At 42.6% G+C, this 22,362-nt stretch overlaps 1 protein-coding gene across 18 annotated transcripts in view; it reads left to right on the forward strand.

Moving 5' to 3' along the window:
* The window catches only part of TRPM3 (transient receptor potential cation channel subfamily M member 3), an 829,755-nt gene that overhangs the window by 802,193 nt on the left and 5,200 nt on the right, over positions 1-22,362 (forward strand). For all 18 annotated transcript variants that reach the window (XM_068553750.1, XM_068553755.1, XM_068553753.1 and 15 more), the window contains 3 exons: positions 13,086-13,236; positions 13,353-13,552; positions 15,531-15,663. In XM_068553750.1, the coding sequence (XP_068409851.1) occupies positions 13,086-13,236; positions 13,353-13,552; positions 15,531-15,663 (484 nt within the window). The remainder of the gene's footprint in view (positions 1-13,085; positions 13,237-13,352; positions 13,553-15,530; positions 15,664-22,362) is intronic.

Consider the following 22,362-nt stretch of genomic DNA (forward strand, 5'->3'; position numbering starts at 1 on the left):
GTGTATCATCATCATTATTAATATTATTTCTATTACTACTATATTCTATTAACATTACTGTTATTTTGTCAGGCTTAGACATTTTAATTGACGTGCTCTATGACGTGCACAGATGGCAAATGTCAGGTCTAGGACTCAAACTGAGCTCACTAAGATTAGTAGCTTGTGTCTAGTGACTTCAGAGAGTGATTTAATAAGATGGGTCACTTATGGATAGATCCCCAAACAGGAAATGTACAACAAGGAGATTATTTAAAATATTCAAACCACAATTAACAGCGAAGTGCCTTTCCCATCTTGCTCCTTTCTATGCCCCCCACCCTGCTTCTCCACTTGATTGGCACCTGAGTTTCTAATTTTTAACAGATAAATCTTTCAAGATAAAAGTGTTTATTTTATTTTCACTGACATTTGCTAACATTGCTCTGGGAAAGAAAAAAGTTGGTAGTCCACTGTACGAGGGTGTACTGTCACCCAGTCTTTTGTTATAATAATAATAATGTTTATATTCCGCATACAGTTGGACGCCTGTTCACAACATGACAGTAAGTGATGTCATGATGTCAGTAATCTGAGCCCGCCCGTGAACTGACTATGGTCCAGATTCTTTGCTGTGTGAAGAGCAGGAGTTGAAGTGTGAAAAGCTCACATTTTAGCAGTAAACAGAGACAAGTGGGCAGAGGGGCCTTAAAGTAAAAAGAAGAGGGCGGAGAGAACAGAGCCTGGGATCTGGAGGGGGCAGCAAGGGGAGGAGAGACCCCAAGAGGGCCGTGTGCCAGGAGACTGAGCCAGGAGCGTGAGTTCTGAGTACAAATGGATTTCCTGCGTTATCTGTCACTTACCAGGGGATTTGTAAATAATGTCAGCAGGAGCTTGTGTTTGCTTACCAGCACATTCCTGAATATTAGGGGCCACATTGATTGTTTCCCTTTATGTCCTATAATCCCGGGGGCGCAATCCAATGGGAGCTGGCAGGAGCTGTGGATCATTTCCGTGGAGCTGGTCCAGCCTAGTTTCCCTGATGTACATCCGCACACAGATATACATAGCCTGGCTCGCTAGACTGATCCTTCTCAGCACAAAGAACCCTGATGTCAGCTTGCTAGTTTCTTTTCATGAGACACTCCCTCTCGAAGAAGGCCCTGGCTCCTCCCTCTTCATACAGCCAGCAGGACAGATGTATGGGTTTCTGAAAAATTATGCAGTCCCTTTTTAAACAAAAACAAGAAGCATGTTCCTTAACGTGAGGCATGGTGGCTCAGGTAGAATGGACCCACAGGGGAAGCCTTTCCCAGTTAAGGCAATGAGAAGGGAATCACGCTCCCTGCACCTGGGATGGAAGGGACACCTGTTTCTGCCCTTGTAGCTCTGGAGAGTGTATTCTTCCAACATGAGGAGTTGGTACAAGAACGTCATAGTCAAGAGTTACAGTGGAAGTGGACATAGCACAAAATCTGGGAGAGTAAATCATTTATTTGACTTCTTCTCTGAATGTTTGTTTTTGGTTTGAAGCAGAAAAAAGCTTATCTAATCCTATTTTGCTTAGGCAAATATCAAAAGGAATGAGATGAGCCCTCAGTAAAATTGTAAGTTAAATGCTTTTTATTCCCATCCTTCCGACCCTTCCCTGGGCCCCTTTCCCCCGTCCCTGGCCCCCTCCCTAATTGCCATGAGTTCCCAGCCTGCTGGATCTTGGCCTGCTCTGATGAAACTACCAGCCTGAGAAGCTGATTCTCTCTAAGGTGTTAATGGCTGTGCCCTCAACTAGAGAAACGTTGCTTGCAAGAAAACAAAACCCACTCAAACTAGATTAAATAAAGAAAGATTGACTGTAAGTGTCTAAGAGGAAACCTCAAAAACATTCAAAGACAGGAAGCAAAGCATGACATAAACTGACTGGAAATGAAGCTGGAAGTTGTTTTGGGAAGCCAGAATCTGAAGACATGACCACTCGTCTGCTTTTCTTTCTACTTCTTTCCAGGCTCAGTCAATCAATCATCTCTCTTGCTCTCTAGCTCTCTCTCTGCTTTCCTTCCCTTCCTTCCCCTCTCCTCTCTCAGATGGCTTGCTTTCCCTTTTTTTTTTTTTTTTTCTTGGCAGTGTTGGATCTTCATTGCTGCCTGCAGGCTTTCTCTAGTTGCAGAGAGTGGGGGCTACTCTTCATTGTGGTGCGCGGGCATCTCCTTGCGGTGGCTTCTCTTGTTGTGGAGCACAGGCTCCAGGCGTGCGAGCTTCAGTAGTTGTGGCACGTGGGCTCAGTAGTTGTGGTTTGCGGGCTCTGGAGCGCAGGCTCAGTAGTTGTGGCACGTGGGCTCAGTAGTTGTGGTTTGCGGGCTCTAGAGTGCAGGCTCAGTAGTTGTGGCGCATGGGCTTAGTTGCTCTGTGGCATGTGGGATCTTCCCAGACCAGGGATCGAACCCGTGTCCCCTGCATTGGCAGGCGGACTCCTAAGCACTGCGCCACCAAGGAAGTCCCTGGCTTTACTTTTAAATGACCTAACTTGGTCTGATTCTATATGATCGTCAATTAAGTACCTGCCATCACCTAACTAAAGTCTCTGCATCTCAGTTTAATTTCTAAAAACCAAGTCTGATTAGCCATTGGTCATTCAATGGATTTGCTCCTCGCTCCTTGGGTAATGATGGGATTTGACCTGAATTGAGGGGGGAGGATGAAGAAATTAGGAAAGGGTGTGTTAACCTGTGAGACCTAGGGTTGCCCTAGAAGAGGGCTACCTCTTCTAGCTGTGAGCAGGGCAAGGGAAGTGGAGTATGTATATCAGGTATCTTTGACATACACCCCAGAAGGCAGTGGCTTAACGCTGTCAACATTTATTGAGCTCAGGAGCCTGTGGGTTGCCTGGATGGTTCTTCTGTCTTGGCTGGGCTTGGGCATATGCCAGGGAGTCAGCTGGCTGTCAGCTGATCCAAAACAACCTTAGCTCACACAACAGAAATGACTGGGAGCAGAGGCTCCCGTGTTTCATCCTCCAGCAGACTAGCTCAGGCATGTTCCTCGTGGTGATGGCTGAAGTGGAAGAGTGGAAACAAAAACACTCAAGGTTTTTTCCAGGCTTCTATATGGGTCACATTTGCTAACATCCCCATTGCCAAAGAAACTCACATGGCTAAACTCAGAACCAAGGGGCAAGGAAATAGATCCTGCCTGTTTATTGAAAGAAATGAAACTGTCAACTCACATGGCAAAGGAGGTTGGATACAGAGAGAGAAATAGGAGCTATTAATGTAATCAATTTGCTGCATCATGGCAACAAATTCACTGACATGTACTACAGGCTAGTATAGATACACATCCTTTGCTGGCAAAATTTGCATAGGATCTTACTGATACTAATTCCTGATCCCAAATAATGAACTCCCAAGGTTGGAATTTTGAATCCTTCTCAAATAACAGCAAATAAATGACAGGTTTGTCTCTAAGTAAAACTAGAAATTAAGAATAACTAAAACACAGAACGAAGATAACAGAGGGAATTGGATGTTCTCCCCTTCCCCCCTCCCCCGCCCACAATTCACACACAACATACCTAGGCTTATAACATTCTGCTTTATATATATATATGTATGTATGTATGTATGTATGTATGTATGTATGTATGTATTTCTTTTTTTTTCGCGGGGGGCGGCTGCGTTGGGTCTTCCTTACCGCGCGTGGGCTTTCTCTAGTTGTGATAAGCGGGGGCTACTCTTTGTTGCGATGATGCCTGGCTTCTCCTTGTGGTGGCTTCTCTCGTTGCAGAGCACGGGCTCTAGGCATGCAGGCTTCAGTAGTTGCACATCCTGCTTTCTGATTCACTAGATTAAAAAACAAAGCTTATTAATTTAATTGTGCTTCCTAAATAGCTGAAAGCTGAGCGTGTGTAACCCTAACCCTGTGAAGAGTTAGAGGCTCTGTCATTGGTGAGTTTTTTCCCCCTTGGTGGTGGCTGGATTCTCTGTTGTGCGGTGGGGGCTAGGTATTTGTTTGCTTTTCTGACAGGAATAAAAAGAATACAGCTTTTATAGGTGACCTACAGTTAGCTCCTGGGATGGATAATCCAGCCTGGGGCTTATTCTGGTCTTCTGCTCCTCTTCTTAGATTCATAGAGTAATAAAATGTCTGGACTAGATGGGGCTTAGAGATCATCTAGCGTTTCCCAACCTTTAGTTAGTCACATAAACCATTCACTGTTTTGTAACATCTGTCCACTCTTTAATGTTTTTAGTTAAATTGGCTCAATTTTAAAACCTAAATTAATTTATTTTTAAAAATTTACATCATGGCCGTAAGTTGAAAAATCAGTGTGATTTGATGTAATAGAAAATGAGCATAAAATAAACAGAATGAAAACACCGCATTGTTAGGAAATTCTGTCCAGATGCTTGAGCCTTCAGCCTGCCCAGTCTTTACTGAAAAGGAAGTTTAGCAGATGTGAAGGAAGTGTTAAAGAAATATTATCCTTAAACTGACGCATTCTCTCTGATGGAGTCAGGAAGATGGAAAGAGGCTTGAAAAGGTCATCACTTTCTCACTGTCCAATTCAGTGCTGCTTAGTGAGCTGTGCCTGTATCCCACAGTCATCTTGGGCTTCCTGAGTTGTGTGGGCAGTGCACTGTAGGGGGTATCAGTAGTCCAAGCCCCTCTGTTCACAGACGGAGGAGCTGAGACCTCTTACTCCTTTCTCATGGTTGCCTTTTGTACCATGTCACTACCAACTTGCATCTTGCCCAACACTTAGGATAGGGGAAGGGAAAAGAAATGAACTACAAAAGAAGTAAAAGAGCTGGTGGGTGATGCTTTCGACTCTACAAAGTTGGAGCTTACCTGGTATTCAATTACCTCTGTTCTTCCTGACCTCCATTCCTAGAGGACATTGACTATAGCCTATTAAAAGAAGCAGAAAGACCTCCTTACTTACATAAAGAAGACTTCTGCCTGGATGTACTGTTATGCAGGACTCTTAGATCAGGAGCTTCTAGATAGATATAGCCATACAAAAGGAGGCATCTCCAGTTCTTTTGCCAAGGAAAGCAGTGTGTCAGGAAAAAGGCCAAAAAAACAGAGCTATCTAAATCTGGTTCCTTGGAGTAAGCTATAGGAGCTGTGTAATGGCATTCTAAACCCTCCATGGCAAACTGTATGGATTTTCAAAATGAGGTGGGGAAATCCTCTTTGTCTCCTTTTCAGGATGGATTTTTAGTTGAATATCCTTTGTTTAAAAAAAATAGGATAAATGTAGTCATATGTTTAACTAAGCTCTTTATTCCATTGCCTGTGATTTGGAATATGCTATTGAGACATTTCTTCAGCCAGGTGAGGAAGAGATGATCTTCTGGAAATATCCTTCTTCTTCATATTTTTAAAGATGATGCTCATTGTGTCATATATTAGTGTTTCATTTTTAATCTCTCATGCTTTTTGGAAACAGTATGGTATGCGTATTAAGTAAACAAATGTTTCTTTTCCCCATGCCTTATAGGATAAAATCAAAGGGGCAAGTGTCTTAATCTTTGGGATGTGGGTTCCTACACCTGGTACCTGTTATATGAATCAAATTTCTTTCTCCACACTTCGAATTTTAGTGTTCTATACATTTGTACATGATCTGAACAGCTCAGGCTTTACTCGTGTTGATGGAAACAAGAAAAATTCAGATGTCTATCAATCTGTCTTTACATTTGTTCATAGTTGAGATTCCTCTCAACCCCATGTTGGCTCTTTCTTCAGAGGCACAGAGAAAAGATACTTTATAGTTGAACAGGTTTGCATGGACATCCTGATTCTGTTCTTACTGTCTCTGAAATACTGACAGAGATACTAAAATTTTCTGAGCCTCACTTCTTCACCTTTAAATGGGGCAATAAAATCGATCGTGTCAAAGTATTATAAAGATTAAAATAAGGTGATACAGGTACGGCTCATAGCACAGGGCCTTACACTGAAGCTTGCGATTGGTAGTCACTAGCAATATTACACTGGAAAGGCTGTATGAGATAGAGAGGCATACGTACAGGCTTTGGGGTCAGAGAGGAGGAGGACCCATTTCTGCTTCATTCATAAGTGCATCTCCAGAGCCAATTCCCACTGGCACATAGCAGGAACTCATTATTTTTTGGATGGATGAATGAATGGTTCTGGCATATTCCCTTATTAGTTGTGTGATCTTAGATAAGGCATTGCACCCCTCAGTGCGTGTTTCTACAACTATGAAGCAAGGATAATACATTTGTTATGGAGTTGCAAGGAAGCTTAAGTGCAATGGCTGATGTGAAGTACACAGCACAGAGACTGCCACATGCTATGCTTTCCACAGTTGTTTATTCCAAATCTCTACTGTCCTTCACTTTAGTGGATCCCAAATAACAAACTAGGATCAGCAGTTCCACTAGAAGTATCCATTTTAATTTAGTTTTTTTTTTGTTTTTTTTTTTTTTTTTGTCTGTGTTGGGTCTTTGTTGCTGCGCGTGGGCTTTCTCTAGTTGCAGCAAGCGGGGGCTACTCTTCATTGCGGTGCGCGGGCTCTAGGCACACGGGCTTCAGTAGTTGTGGCACACGGACTCAATAGTTGTGGCTCGTGGGCTCTAGAGTGCAGGCTCAGTAGTTGTGGCCCATGGGCTTAGTTGCCCCACAGCATGTGGGATCTTCCCGGACCAGGGAATGAATCCGTGTCCCCTGCATTGGCAGGCGGATTCTTAACCACTGCGCCACCAGGGAAGTCCCAGAAGTATCCATTTTAAAAGGTATCTTTTAAAATGGGCAGTGGGCAGTGTCCAGGAGCCCAGGACGTATGTAGGTGGCCCTTCATCAAAAACGTCAGGGTCTAAGAAAAGCAGGATGTCTAATTTGACCCTTTTTTGTTCCTGGGCAACTTCAAGGTAGTATAGATTGGGCAAAGGCCAGGCCATGTGGGCATAAGGAGGATCCTGAAAAGAGGTATAGAAATTATCTTTCACCGAGACCTCATGTTCTCATTTTTGAAAGAACTAAGAAAGTTTCCATCTCTTGTGTCAACTTCAGTTGGTTAGTCGTGCTTTGGGGAGTTGTGTGGTAAAAAGGATTCCAAGGCTACAACCTGACAGAAGAGTGTAATGATTGATTACCAAACGTCTGCCGTGAGTTTAACATGGGGTGTTATGTCTGGTGTGCCATGGAGATTTATGCAACAGCATTCAGAAGGGAGATTTTCTATAGCCTTTACCAAAGCCAGGCATGTTCCTTTACAAGTTAATTGCAAAAACAAACAAATAATCAAGAATCTATTTTTTCCCCTCTTTCAGATTTTTGCTCTTACAGGAAACATCTCATATTAGCAGGTCATGGTGGCACTTAAGATCTTGAAGTAAATAAGAAAAGAAACACTGACCCCAGTGAAATTGATCGCATGTAACCCTTACAGAAATGCCTGACATTGCAGGTCAAATGCACAGTATGTGATATTCCTGCCTGCATTCATTTGGCAAGTATTTATTGAGCATCTGCTATGTGCCAGGCAATGTTATAGCTGTTGTTTCTTTAGTGAACAAAACAGACAAAAACGCTTTTCCCCACGAAGCTTACGTTCTAGTGAGGGATTCTGTTGACCCTTATTTTAGTTATTATAAAAATTTATTTATGATAAAAATTCCAACCATTGGAAGGCTGCTCTCCAGAACATGTACAGAAAAGGGAAGACTTTCTTACTCTGACCTGCATAATCTGGCTGGATTATAACTGCACAAACCTATCATTGTTCTAGAGCCCAGTCTTCCATTTCACTTCTACTCGTTAATGCACTTCCAACTTTCTGCCTTGTGATGTGTCATTGTGACCCACGTAGATAAACCGTAGAGAATCTGAATTTCCAAATGTTTGATCCCTTCTCATTTGGCCATAATTGCATAGATGTAGCCTTTACACTCTGTACCCGCACCCCACCCCCCGGGGCTTCTTTGGCCTAATCTATCTATGATCAGCTTCTAGAGCAAGGTTTGCTTCACTTTGGGAGTAGCTGGAAACTTTGGCCAGTTTCCCAAGTGTGTTTACCCTGCTGACTTGATAATAAGTGAAATCTGTATCATTAGTTTCTGAGTCAGAGGACAGTTGAGCTTTGAGCAGTGTAGACCCCTTAAGTTCTTCTATGCTTGGGGAAGAAAAAGAGCAACAGAGCCTCTGGCTCCTGAAACCCTGAAACTGTGATTCAACCTTGATGTCAGGTCAGATTTCACATTGCCAGTTGCCTCTTCCAATCTCTTCATGCTACCCCAAGGCTCCAAATGTAGCCTCCCAGGAGTGGTATAAACAAAATACCAACATCCTTAATGACCGTGGACAGGGAACAGGGAGGCAAGGGTGATTGTATTAGCCAGGACTCACTGCAAGTGATAGAAACCCAATTCAAATTGACTTAAGGAAAAAAGGAATTTTATGGTTCATATAACTGAATAATTCTGGTTTTAGGCATGGCTGAATCAGGAATCTGTTTCTCTTCTCTGTGATGGAGTCACTCCTGGGCAGGCTCTCTTCGCTTGGTAGACTTATATCGCATTGTAAAAAGAGCTTCTTTTTAATACGAGTTCTAGCAAAAGTCCCAAGCTTTATGCTCGTTGGCTCTGGTTGGTCAGGCTAGGATCACATGTCCATCCCTGAACTAATCACTGCAATCAGGAGATAAAATACACTGATTAATTTCCTCAATATGGAACTGCATGCAGCTCATTTCGCCCAAACTTCATGGACTGAGAGTAGGGAGGGACAGTTCCACAAAGGGAAACCAGCATGCTCTTAGCAGAGGAAGGGGAAATGTATATACTAGGCAGGTGGAACCACCAAACATCCACCAGAGGCACTCTGCACTGACTGTCACCGACAAAGAGGGAGATGACAACATGTCACTTGGTATAAGGGTGGTAGTGACTGTGCATTTACTTCTTGCAGGAGGGTTGGGAGAAAAACCACTCGTGTCAGGTTCCAAAGCAGGGAAGGAGGAGGCGCAATGGCCACCAGCCCACACGTTCCTAAACATCCACCCGTGTGCCATCTTGGGTCTGTGTGCCCTGGAGTATTTCCCTGGGAATATGAACCCCCAGATACTGGTTGGTACCATTCGACAGTCCAGATAACTTATCCCGCAACCTAAAATCTGCTTGTCAGGGCTTTAAGGCACCCAGTTCATCTTCATCAGTGGTAGACATCTGTAAGTTTGAGTCATAGCACTTTCTAGTGCAGATAAATGCTCTGAGCAAGGACACGGCTAGGAGCCATTACAAAGCAATGTTTTGCACTAACTGCTGCATATAATATCAGGAAACTGCCTCTTTGCTGATATTACCAAATGAAGGCTGTTTCTTACTGATTCATTTTTATTATCATTATCACAAGGATCATCTAATTCATGTATACTGCGCTTGTTGCTGTAGAGTCTAGATGGCAGTCCTCAAGGCTAATCCTGACTACCAGCCTGCTCAGTGTGACCCAGGCTAGAAGGACTGCAGCAGTTATGCTGTGCTTCTTCAGAGCCCCCAGCAGAGCTCACATCACCCGTTAAATGCGATGTTCTCTTCCCTTTCTGTGCCCCCTACTAAACTGCGAGTTCCGTAGCAACAGGGACTGTCTCTTTAATCCGCAGCATCTCCTGTACCCAGCATATTATAACCACTAAATGAATGTTTGTAGAATAAGTGCTATGCTCAGTGATTGTAAAATAAAGAGGAATAAGACATAGTCCCTAACCTTGAGACGCTTCAAGTCTACTAATTACAAAATAACAATACCAATCATGACACCAACTAATGTTAATTAAGTGCTGTATGCTAGATACTGAGCTAAGTGCTTTCCATGCATTATCTCATTTAATGATCTTGACAGTCTCCCCCCATATATACTATTACTACCCCATTTTACGGATGAGGAGGCTGAAGTTCATGGAGTAAGCTAATGTCGCATCATTTGAAAATGGTGGAATCGGGATTTGAACCCAGGTCTGCCAGATTATAATGCATGTTCCTAACCACTAAAGTAATACTACTTCTATAAAGGCAGGATGAAAAAAAGGTGGGGGAAGGTGGAATAAATTAATACCCAAAGAATTGGCAGAGAGTTCCCAGAGCCAATCATGATGACATCAAATCAAATCAAATCAAATCTTGTATAAAGGTAATGAGTTGGTCCAATTTTCCAGCTAGTAGGGGAATAAAGCAGAGATCTAGAGACATGTTAATGACACTATCTGAAGACCCATGGAAATGCGCAGGGGCCACTTGAAACTAGCGAGCACCTACTATTCTCCCTGGGTTTTTCTCTAGGCTGGAAGAAGGTTTCTTCTCTAGTGGAGGAAGTGTCTGCATCTTCACTAAATACGGGGTCAAAAGCTGGATGAGCTCTGCCCCTCACAAGTTTATTTTACGTTCTCCCAGAATGTAAAGAGAAATCTCAGAATGACATCATTAAATGGAGATCAGGGATCACACCTGTAAAAACTGTGTGCACTTTGTACCCCACCCCAAGCAGTTCTTTCTCCCGCTCTTTGTCGGCTTCCCCATAGAGATCTGAGCAGGAACCAAAGAAAAGGGCAGCACAGGAGTGACAGCCCCAAGGGAGGTCAACTCAGGAGGAAGCGGGTAGGGTGGCTGGGCAAGCTTCGCTGAGGAGAGAAAAGCAAAGTGAGCTATTCCATGAGGCCTGCAGCCAAGTGGGTATCAGAGACCCAGGCATCTGTTTGAGCATGAGAAGCCTTCTTGCCAGACCAAGGGCAGGATTTCTTGAAAGAATCTAAGGAAGGAGCCAGCAACTGCTTAGAGCTAGAACTATCCATCATGAGTAGGCCTGCAGAGCTGTGGTGAATGTTAGTGCTCAACAACTAAATTGTGTTTAATGATCTTTATTCACTCAACAGTTTTCATGTGTGGATATTTGTGTATGTGCTGTGTGTACGCACTGAGGCAGGTAATTGGAAACCATGAAGAGACATGTTACCACTGGAAATGTTACGTAGGACACAGAGACCAGTAAATTGGCAGCAGTGATACGGTGTTGAGAAACCCCCCAAAGGGGCAAGCAAAGGGAGTTCTGGGATTATATGGAAGACAAAATTACTAAAGAAAAAATTATTTGTTAAAGAAAAAATTATTCATGACATTTGGTAAGAATGGTAAGGAAGACTTTGTTCAAGGGGAGCTACTGCGGTGGGGTTCTGTAATAGGAGAGAGAGATTGGGCTCGACTCTGAGTGAAGAAAAAAAAAAAAGGAAATTTATAGCCAGGAGCTGGGTGTGGGTCAGTGGATGGAAGATCACTAAGAGGAAACATCAGGAGTAAGGGGGGTTCTGGCTTACCTGACGTAATGGATTCTTACTGAAGACAGACCAGTGTGATCAGACTTCAGATGGAGGATGGTGGAGAATGAGGAAACTGATTAGATATCGATGGTGATTAGAAATTGAGGATGGGGATTCTGGCTAAACGTACTTAGCAGGATTCTTGCTAAAATTGGACAAATGCAGAGACAAGCATGGAAGTCCACAAGTTGAGGCCACAAAAGAGCTCAGAAGAGCCTGAGTGGAGTTTGGTCAAGCAGAGGATCTTTGTCAATACCTGTCCCAGTCCCAGCTGGAAAGGAGCAGAAAGTTAGCTGAAAGCTAAGTGAGCACTGAAAAGTGAATAGGATTTATCCAGGTAAAGCATGGGAGTGGGAGCAAGGTGTCAGAGGTGCCTTCTGGAAGCGAAAGAAGAAGCATGGCTCAAAATCAGGAAGTAAGAGAGGGCATGACAGTTCTAGGAACTGCAAGAAACTTGGTCCAGTTTGTGCTCAGAGGGAGATGTGGGAAGTAGCAAGAGATGGCACCAGGCTAGCTACCCTCAGAGTTTGGACCTCATCCTGGCGTCAGTGCGGGCTCTATCACTGGGTTTTCCTTCCAAAGGAGGAAATGATCAGAACCTCCTACAGGGCTGTCTTGGGTGCATAGTGCCACAACTGCCAACAACAAAAAAGATGCCGGCTCCTTGAGAACATCTGAGTCCATCAACACCTGATCATCTTACAGGCAGGTCCAAAGGAAGCACTTTGGCCATCTTTTTCTGGCCATAAAAACAGAGTCTTGGTGTCCCGATATTACTAGAACCCTCATAAATTGAGAAGATGTATTTTGGACTTCAGAGCATGTCAAAGATCACATAATGTTTCTAGCCTAATTCTAGTTCAGTAGACTCATGTTAGTGGCACCTGAGAATTACCTGGGAAATTTTGAAAGAAATATTGATGCCGGGGCCACCCTCAAAGATTCTGGTTCAATTGACTGGAGTGGAGCTGGGCGTTGGCAGTTTTTAAAGATCCCCACATGGTCCCCTGTGCAGTCAGATGTTTTATTTTTCTCTGTTTGCCCATTTATTCAATGCAGTTGGGTTTTGTTCCCTGTGCCCTGAGAAGCACATTTTTGGAATGGAAATGCTGCTGGAAAAAAAACAGGTGGCTCCAGGCTCCAGGGTCCTGGCCCATCTCCCCTCATTGCCCCTCCCCATGAAATGCCATCCATCAGGAGCACTGAGCTACAGTCCCCCTAAATACTTCCCAAGGTGCTGCCCTGTTTCGTTCCTTCCACACTGAGACAGCAAATCGTTGACTCAGAGTCCCTGGGTTGTTTCTTGAAGCAATTAACAGCTGCCCCGGTGTTAATTCCCAGTCAATAGCCCCTCCATGCTGCTGCTCTTACAGCTGTCGGCTTCTGTCCTCCACAGCACATTTTGAAAGTAACTTGATGGGGCAGTGAGACTCTGCCCCTCCTGCACTCCCTGGGAAAGCCTTCACCAGGCTTCCTGGGGACACCAAGTGCCCCAGGGACTCGGCAAGCCAGCAGGGGGCTCCACCCACCTCTTTCGTGTCAGAGGACAACTTGGGAGACTGTCGGAACCAACTCCCCTCTGCAGAGACAGCCCCTAGAGATATTCATGAAGCTTTCGTTTGTTTGTTTTGGCTTTTCTGGAATTCTTTTTTTCTGTTTGTTTTGAGATGGCTGTATTTTTCCTTCATCTAAAAACCCCTCCTTCAACTCAGTCTGTGATTTCAATCACAGAGCCACACGATTTCTCACATCTTGCCTGTGCTGCTTCCTCCAGCTCCCTGTGGACAGAATGAGACTCGAGAGGATGGTAAAATAATCCAACTGCCTCCCTGCAAGACAGGAGCCTGGATCGTGCCGGCCATCATGGCCTGCTACCTCCTAGTGGCAAACATCCTGCTGGTCAACCTCCTCATCGCTGTCTTTAAGTAAGAGGGTCCTTCTTCAGAGCCCTTGGAAGTAGGGAGACTGAGGCAGGAGCGGGGCATGACGCTCCAGAAAGCAGGGGTGTTCCTCACTTGATTCTCTCTGGTCTCTATTTCAGCAATACATTTTTTGAGGTAAAATCAATATCCAACCAAGTGTGGAAGTTTCAGAGGTATCAGCTCATCATGACTTTCCATGAAAGGCCCGTCCTGCCCCCACCTCTGATCATATTCAGCCACATGACCATGATATTCCAGCACCTGTGTTGCCGATGGAGAAAACACGAGAGTGACCCAGATGAAAGGGACTATGGCCTGAGTAAGCTTTGAGTGACCACCCCCCGCAACTACAGAGCAGAAATCCCCACCACGTCTATAGGTGGTCATGCAGGACCACTGGGCACCTGGTTCCTCCTACTTCCTGCCCACAGCTCCGAAGACCTGGGAGGGATGGGAGGGTATGCGTGATGAGAAATGGTGCTGGAAGGAAGACAGGAGAGGCTGAAAGCGAGCATTCTTAGCCTCACACCTTTCTTAGTGAGATAAAACCAGGCTCTAGCAGGGCTGTTTTAGCACCTTCATAGGTTCTAAGCTTCTTACTTTACAGACATCCCACCACAAGATATATCAACCATGTTAATATGCTCCCAATGCTGCAGTATATATAATTTAAGTATCCTGACATGAGTTGAGTTGTAGGTGACTAAGTTTGATTTTCCATGGTCATTTTTGGATCTATCATGTTTTTAGGTCTTAAACATTTCCCAAGCCTTAAGGGTTGTGCCTATATGGCTTCATGAGGAAACCAGTCCTGCTTTCCATGATTCCAAGGACAAAAAAAAAAAAAAAGACCCTCCCACCAACCACCTTCTAGCCCAGTGTTTCTAGAAGGAGATTAGATTGACATTGGGGTGGAGCAATTCTTCATTATATAGGATTGTTCCACATATTGCAGGAGATTTAGCACATCCGGCCTGCACACATTGAATACTAATAGCTCCTGCAGATTCCTAAATGTCCCCTGGGTACCACCCACAGTTAAGAACCATTGGGAATCCAGCCCCCATACAAGCAACCTACCGTGATTTCTCAAAGTGTGTCAAATAGACCACCTACACTAAATCTACTGAACCAGAGCCTCTAGGATTGTGGCCCAAGAATTACCTCCAGGTGATCACTAGTGCAACTAAAGTTTGAAACCAAAGCCACTTAATAATCAACTGCTTCTCTAAGTCTGAAGCTTTTAACAACTTCTCTGACACAGCAATGCCTGACTTCTTTCGAGACATTAAAATTGGAAAGTTGGAGAGGGGTTAAGAATTCCAAAATTCACTGTTTCCATTTGAAACACCAATTTAGGCAAGTAGAAAGCTCAGGGGGAGAAAAGGTTCAGATTTCCACTGGGCTCTTTCTACCACTGAATCAGTTATGAATTTGTTTACCAGCTATAAACAGAAAACCAGACTAACAGTAACACAAATATGTAAGGTTTTACTTTTCTCACACAACAGAAAGTGAAACGGTAAATAAATAGCCCAGAGCTCAACAATGACTCACTGAAGTCAAAGACCCCAAGTCCTATTTTTAGGCTCAGCTGTTCCTTGTCACACTGTCTTGTCTCATGGTAGCAAAATAGCTGCTGCACTTCCAGTCATCACATTCATGTTCAGGGCAGAAAGAAGCATGAAGGTGAAAAAAGGTAGAAAGAAGCAGCCACATACTTATAGTTTATGAGGAAAGCAAAATCTCTTCTCAATACACAACCCTTTCCTGCAGCAGGTTTTTTTTGTTCCTTGAGCCAAACTGGGTCTCATGGTTGTTGCTAGCTTGAAGGGACACTGGAAACATGTGTATTTGGCTTTCCAGTCTCAGTAGTGGGAAAAGGGAAAAGGGAAACTGGGTTGCAAAGGGCCTTTAGTAAGGTGAATGAACAATGTCTTGTCTGCCACACTCCTCAGCCCAGAAGCTGAGTTTTTAAGAAACCTCCATGCTCTGCATAGCTCCCCTTTCCTTTACTTAGCTACATTCTTGTCCTTACAATATATATAATTCTAACTGGTCTCTGCAGTAAACCAGGTATACTCAGGTGAGCTTCAGAGACCCATAATGAATCTAACACACAGAAAGAGGACAGTGACACAAGTTGCCTGACCACATTTGGATTTAGTTTGAGACTCAGTGAAGAATCTGGGCCCCATTCCCTAACCTTGAGTTAGATTAGGAATGTCATTAGACCCACAAGTCAGGTGCCATCGCTTTTACTTCTCTGCCTCATATCTCTCATTTCTTTTCCACAGAGCTCTTCATAACTGATGATGAGCTCAAGAAAGTACATGATTTTGAAGAGCAGTGCATAGAGGAATATTTCAGAGAAAAGGATGACCGCTTCAACTCGTCCAATGATGAGAGGATACGAGTGACTTCAGAAAGGTGTGTTCCCACGGGCACATGCCTCCTGGGGATGTTTTATACCATGGCATGCCTTATTAATTGATTTTGTTTGCAGGGCTGCAAAAAAACAGAGACCCCATTGTGCTTATTTTTATTGTCCAAGAAATCATCGAGCTTATGAGAGAACAGAATGTTGTCTGAAATGTCTATAGATCAAAGTCCCAGACTTATAGACCCTAGGCTTCTCCAGCAGGCAGTAGCAGCCGCCTTCCTGGACACTAGAGATTGTTGAGTCCAGGACAAGGCAAGAGTTGCTGGCTCAGACCAGAAATTGGAAAGTTCTGACACAGACATAAACCAAGAGAGACCCAGCCCAACTCAAGGCTCTCCATCAAGTTTGTGTTTCATATAGATCACTGAGCTTCTTCTCCAAAGGTGAGGATGGTCCTAGTGCCTGGCTTATATGGGTGCCCAATACCTTCTGAATAAACAATAGCAAGAGACTTGTGAATTAGTTAGAATAATGGTTGAGGGTTTTTTTTTTCAATCGTTTTGTTTTTTCTTCTTATAGAACAAGATAAAAGCAAAGAAATAAAAGCAGATTTTTTACTTACTTATTATATAATTTTAGATCTCATTGGCCAAATAGTTTTGTAGACCAGTAGGGCTGTAAGAAGAAAATCTCAAAATGAAGAGAAGAGAATCCTTTAAAGTTAATAAATATAAGTTTATGTAAATGAACTTACATTTTCTTATTTTCCCCATTTTGCTGTAGACTAATACAAACTTCATTCCAGGCTGGCACTCAGAACCCAGCATTTAGGAACTACTCTTCTAAAGAACACCCCGAGTGTTACAAAGCATTAGTGTAACTTTAAATTTTAAGCACTTTCAATATAAAGATGGCAGAAGCAAATTATAAATAATGGGAAAAGGATGGTATACTGATGACTTCAGATGATATATGACTCAGACTACTAAGATTTGAGTCAGTTGCCTCTAGTTTTCATGAAATGGCATTCTGTCTGCTTACCCATGTCATACATTTTCTCTAGTGGCTCTGTAGAAATTACACAAATGGCATTTTTCTGTCCCTGGCCCTTTATTTCTTTAAAGAGTGCAGTCTAGATAAGTGAGTATATACACATATGCCATTGAGTGATTGTATCCATAGGTACTCAGCCAATATTAATAAAGTTTAAAGCCATGGACAGATTTTATACACATCTGTCATTGCAAAATAGAGCATTTTATGATGATATGGTGTGAAGCAATTTTCCAGCAAACAGAGGAAGGAGCTGCAAATCTAAAGATCTCTCTCATGCTGAGGCCTTGAAAAAGCTATTTATTAATGGACATACAGCCACGTGGTTCCCAGAAAATTGTGCCCTGTGCGACACATTGTCCATTGCTCAGACATATTTCCAAAGCATATGTCCAGGGGCCTTTGAAATGCTTTTTGGATTCAGAAAACCACAGACCTGGGAGGAAAGAAAGGTAGGGGAAGGAGTGTTAAGATGCAAGGAAGTCTTTGTCTTTCTTTCTGGGGAACTAGAATGAGAGGTACAGACGCCAGGGCATGTAAACTGTGACCTTGTCACCAATTCCTTTTGGATGGAAACATAAAGGAACTATAGCACCTCCAACTAAGGCTCTTACCCCACACCTACAAACGCTTCCAGGAGACTTCTTCCCCAAGGCCCTATTCTTCTGTGGGTGGTTACAGAGCCCCACCCTTCAGAGCGTGACCAAGATGAACAATTCCCAGAAATCAGGACAGCGTGCAGGCCCACCCCCCCTGTGTCCCAGGCGTTAGCTGACCTCCTGGAGTAACATTGGCCTAGAGGACCAGGACGAGTTCTCAGCCAAGCCCAGGTGCCAGAGAAGTGAACTTAAGCCCAGGCCTCATTCTGCTTCTGTTGCTTCTGTCTGTGTTTATTTGAGGTTTTGCTTTTGTTGGTGGTGGTGGTAGTTTTGGTTTGTTTTGCATTTGTAAATGTACCCGAAAATAACATCTTTAAACACTAGGATTATACTCAGCACAATAGAAGCACCACGAGGTGCATAAGGGAATCAACCAAGGGAAGAGTGGGTCCATGTTACCAATCTCACACATTCTCTAGGCCGTGTCCTTTCTAAGTGGAGTGGCGTGCGAAATCACCTGTCCTGTTTTACATTAACTAGCTAGATGGATAGATGGATAGATAGATGGTTAGAAAGTGATAAATAGATAAATATGTATAAACACACATTTGAATACATATGTTAAATTTACATAAGTTGACTGTGCACATTCTATATAGTATATAAAATATTTTATAATTTTCTCTTCATATTAGATAACCTCAATACAGAGATTTGAAATCAGAAAAATTAAGAGCTGGTTCTTTGCTCTACTAAAAACTTGGGAAAAGGGTTTTTTCACGTAGTGAGCCCCATGCTTCTCCCCCTGCTACTGCCTTTAGAATACAATTTATTTATACTTGTTCTATTTGCATGAATCTTTTTAGAAATACAAAGATACTTCCATAATTGTCCATTTAAATGGATCATTATTAAATCATATTTTTGTCACCAAATGGTATGTATAGGGCTCAATACAATATTCAGGAGATCATTAACACCTTGGAGGAACTTGATCCTGAAAACTCCTTGGCTTTCCCATTTTTATATAGCAATGACCATGATGTATCTAAAGCAGTACTGTTCCAGAATATAATGAGCTAATTGATTGTAATCAGTGCCCTCACTTATTTGGGACAATATCTAGCTGGTGATAATTATATTAAAATAACCAAATTTTTAAGCTATTAAGCAACATTGGTGACTGGCTTCTTTTCTGAGGATTTTTTGACTATTGGCTGAAGATAACCAATCCTTGGAGTTTGTTCCATCAAATTCTGTGCTCATCATCCTTTAACTAGTTCAGTTCTGTTTCAGTACATGCATACTGGACCTTTACTGTATACCAGACAATAAGGCAGGACCCTGTCCTCAAAAAACACAGTCTCATTGAGTTCCAGTGTACACCCAAGGCAGGAACAGCCAGAAACATCTAACTCAGTGTTGTCAAACTTTAGAAGGCCTGAAAATCATCTGGAAGGCTTGTTACTACACAGGTTGCTGGGCATCCGTCCCCACTCTGGGTTTCTGATTCACTATGTCTAAGGTGGGGCCTGAGAATTTGCATTTCTAACAAGTTCCCAGGTGATGCTGATGCTGGTTCTGGACCACACTTTGGGGACCACTAATAGAATACGATGGACAAGATAAAAGTTAAAGTAGGAGAGGACGGTGGAACGTACAAAATTCACTGTGGAACATACAAAATTCGGCACCTTACATTCAGAATAAGTTCGGGAGGTCAGTGAATACAGATTACTTGTACCCAAAGCAGTGTTTCTCCCACACACCTGACCAACAGCACTTTGACAAGCATGTACTGAGCAGGGCCTGTGTTAGGGGTGGGGATATAAGGACTTTGCTTTGAAAGAATGCATAGTCGTTACACTCAGCCTCTATTTGAGCACCTCCTAGAAAGAGGAGAAATTGCCTTAGATACCAGCCTTATGAATAAATACAGAAAAAAATTAAATTCATTTCTCTCTGAGAAAGTATTTTACATAGGTGAAGATCACTATCATCTCCCCACTTTGCTTTGTCTTTTCTAAACTAAATATCCCAAGATCTTTTAACCACTTACCATGCATACAGCAGGTCTCCCACTACCCTGCTTACTTTCTCAGTATGCACTTTAAATTGTCAACGTCACCCTTTAAATGTGGTCTCTAAATGGAACTTAATTCTGTGTTTTAGTTAGAGCCTAGATTCAATTCCTTTATTCATTCATTTACTGTTTTTATCATCTACTATATGCTAGGCTAATAATCATAGAGTACAATAGAACAAGCAGTTCTTTTCATGTTACAAGAGAAGGAACACAGTATAATGGAAAGATTTTAATACTAATTCTGCAGTAACTAGCTGTGTGACCTTGAACAAGTTACTTAACTTCTCTGAACCTATGTCCCCATCTGTAAAATGAAGTATTAATACCTAACTGTAGAATCTTAAAAGTTATTGAGATAACATATATGAGATATTATGCTTTCAGTAACTGTTAGTTATTGTTTGATCCATACATTTTATTTGCTATGAGATTGCATTACAATCATAGCAGCCAAGTCATGTCTTTGGTTCAGAGTGAGACTACAATTAATTAAAACCAGGGCTTTTTCACGTGAGCTAATTCAACTATCCTCAAACCTCTTCTTGTGTAATGTTTGTTTTTAACCTAAAATCAAGACTTAACATCCATCGCTGTGAAATTTTTCTTTAATTTGTTCCCCCTTTGGCTCATTATTCTAGCATTTTTAAGGACAACTTTGGATCTTGATTTTATCATCAGTCTATTAATTTTTCATCCTATTCTTTTTATATCATTGTTTGCTTGATAAGCATACCTACTATGCCTTCAACATAATCCACCAAAATGTCACCAGCACAGATCAGGTGAACCAAGACAGAACTAAGATATTGCATGACTCCAAAAAATACCTCTCATGGCGACATCGGCCCATTGGTTAATCAGGCAGCCAGGTGTCCACATTTCTTTAGTCACTCCAGTGTGTCAACCTCCCTTCTAAAATCACAATGTACTTCATCAAAAGTATTGTGCATCTGTGTCTCTCTATTAGTCTAGACTATCAAAAGAGAGACAAGATTAACATTGTAATCTTGAGCCCATGTAGTCTCGTGTTAACTAATCCTATCTCTTTAAAGTACTCAAAAGATACCATCTGCTTAATTACCTATGACTAAGCCATTCTGTAATGCTGCCTAGAATTGATGTCAAACTCCCATAATTCCTAGAATCCAGGAATGTTGAATGTCAGGAAAACATTTCCTATCTGCAGTCTCCTGGCATTTCTTTTCTTTTTTTTTTTTTTTTAAATTAATTTATTTATTTTGGCTGCGTTGGGTCTTCGTTGCTGCACGCGTGCTTTCTCTAGTTGCTGTGAGCAGTGGGCTACTCTTCATCGCAGTTCGCGGGCTTCTCATTGCGGTGGCTTCTCTCGTTGTGGAGCATGGGCTCTAGGCGCACAGGCTTTAGTAGTTGTGGCACGCGGTCTCAGTAGTTGTGGCTCATGGGCTCTAGAGTGCAGGCTCAGTAGTTGTGGCCCACGGGCTTAGTTGCTCCACAGCATGTGGGATCTTCCCGGACCAGGGATCGTACCCATGTCCCCTGAATTGGCAGGTGGATTCTTAACCACTGCGCCACCAGGGAAGTCCCCGGCATTTCTTTTTACTTCCCTTTGGTTTTTAAGGGTCACGTACATTTTCTGTTGATCAGAGACGGAAGTTCTTTGCTGGTTCTTTTAACTCATTTAAAGCAGAATTTGCAAACTGGTTGCTCGTGGGCAGCATCTGCCCACAGAGGGCTGTGGTGTTGAGCTTGCAGTGATTGTTAAAATTCACTCCGAATGCCTTTGGACTGGGTGTGCTCTCTGCTGCCACAGAATCCTTGCCTCTGTTCTCTTATGCCTTGCCTGCTTCACCTACTTACTTGATCTGCCCTTCTATAGGCATTTGATTCTCAGACCCCTAACTTAAAGCTTCCAGTTAATCCTCACCATCACCCCACCCGTAGGGCCCCACCTGTCAGAAGTTTCAGTTTGAATTTTCTCCTTGACAGTAACAATTTAAGCAAACTGGGATATACATTATTCCTTGTTGTCATCTTTTAATCTAACATTATCTTTCCCAGACCAATGGGCTCTATACCCTTTTTTCACTTCACCTAGATCCAAAAAGTATTAGACAATGACTGTTAATAGTATATGCAACTTATAATTTTTCATAACAAAGAGAGAGGAATAACTTAGGATATATGAAATTTATAAATAATCCAAAAATAATGTAAGCCAAAAAAATGAGCTTCACCCACTTGCCACCATGACGTTTTCTAAAACTGATCTTTGATATCTCCATTGATAGAACCAAGTTTAAACCTTTCTCCCTGTTTTTGGTTAGTGAGAAGGATAATTGCCCCAAAGGGAAGGGTAGGTGACCCTAAAGGACTTCAATAATTCACAAATTAGGTATCAGTCTGTGGATAAAGCAAGAGTTAGCTTTAGCTGCTCTGCATCGTTGCCTTTGATCTGAAAACCTGTGTCAGTATACCCTTTTCCCCCCCGCAAGAGTCCCCACAATTGGGTTCATGTGTTCTGGGGTTGTTTTTACTCTTCATCCTACACCCATTCTACTGCTAGCGCTCCAGGGAATATTTGATATTTAGAGCAGGCATGGTCTGCCAATTCTCTTTTTCCTTTTACCATATTTGCTTTAACTACATTTTGAGGTTATCAGAAAAGAAGATGAATTTCTGGAAGGTAATACAATAATCCTTAAGAAATTACATATTGAAGTTGAAATTTTCTGTGCCACCAGAATCTTCTTTTGAATGCCCTTTTCCTTGTCACACTGGCTGTTAGAGGCTGGTTGTTTTACTACCTGGTTTTTGTTTGTTTGTTTTACCAGCCTATTGAGTCCTCTCTAATGGGCTCCTTGCTGTCACTTTCTTGGCCTCCCGGGAACAGGAGCCACCTCACATCTTTCCAGGGTTCTGTTGGGTCCCTATTGTGATTGCCTTGTGAGTTATTCTGAAATAAGCCATGCAAGGTCTGGAGATTTGAAAGAGGGAAAGAAAAATAAAGTGTTCCTTCATACAACATCTTC

Source organism: Eschrichtius robustus, chromosome 10, assembly GCF_028021215.1.
Source record: "Eschrichtius robustus isolate mEscRob2 chromosome 10, mEscRob2.pri, whole genome shotgun sequence".
NCBI classification, from domain to species: domain Eukaryota; kingdom Metazoa; phylum Chordata; class Mammalia; order Artiodactyla; family Eschrichtiidae; genus Eschrichtius; species Eschrichtius robustus.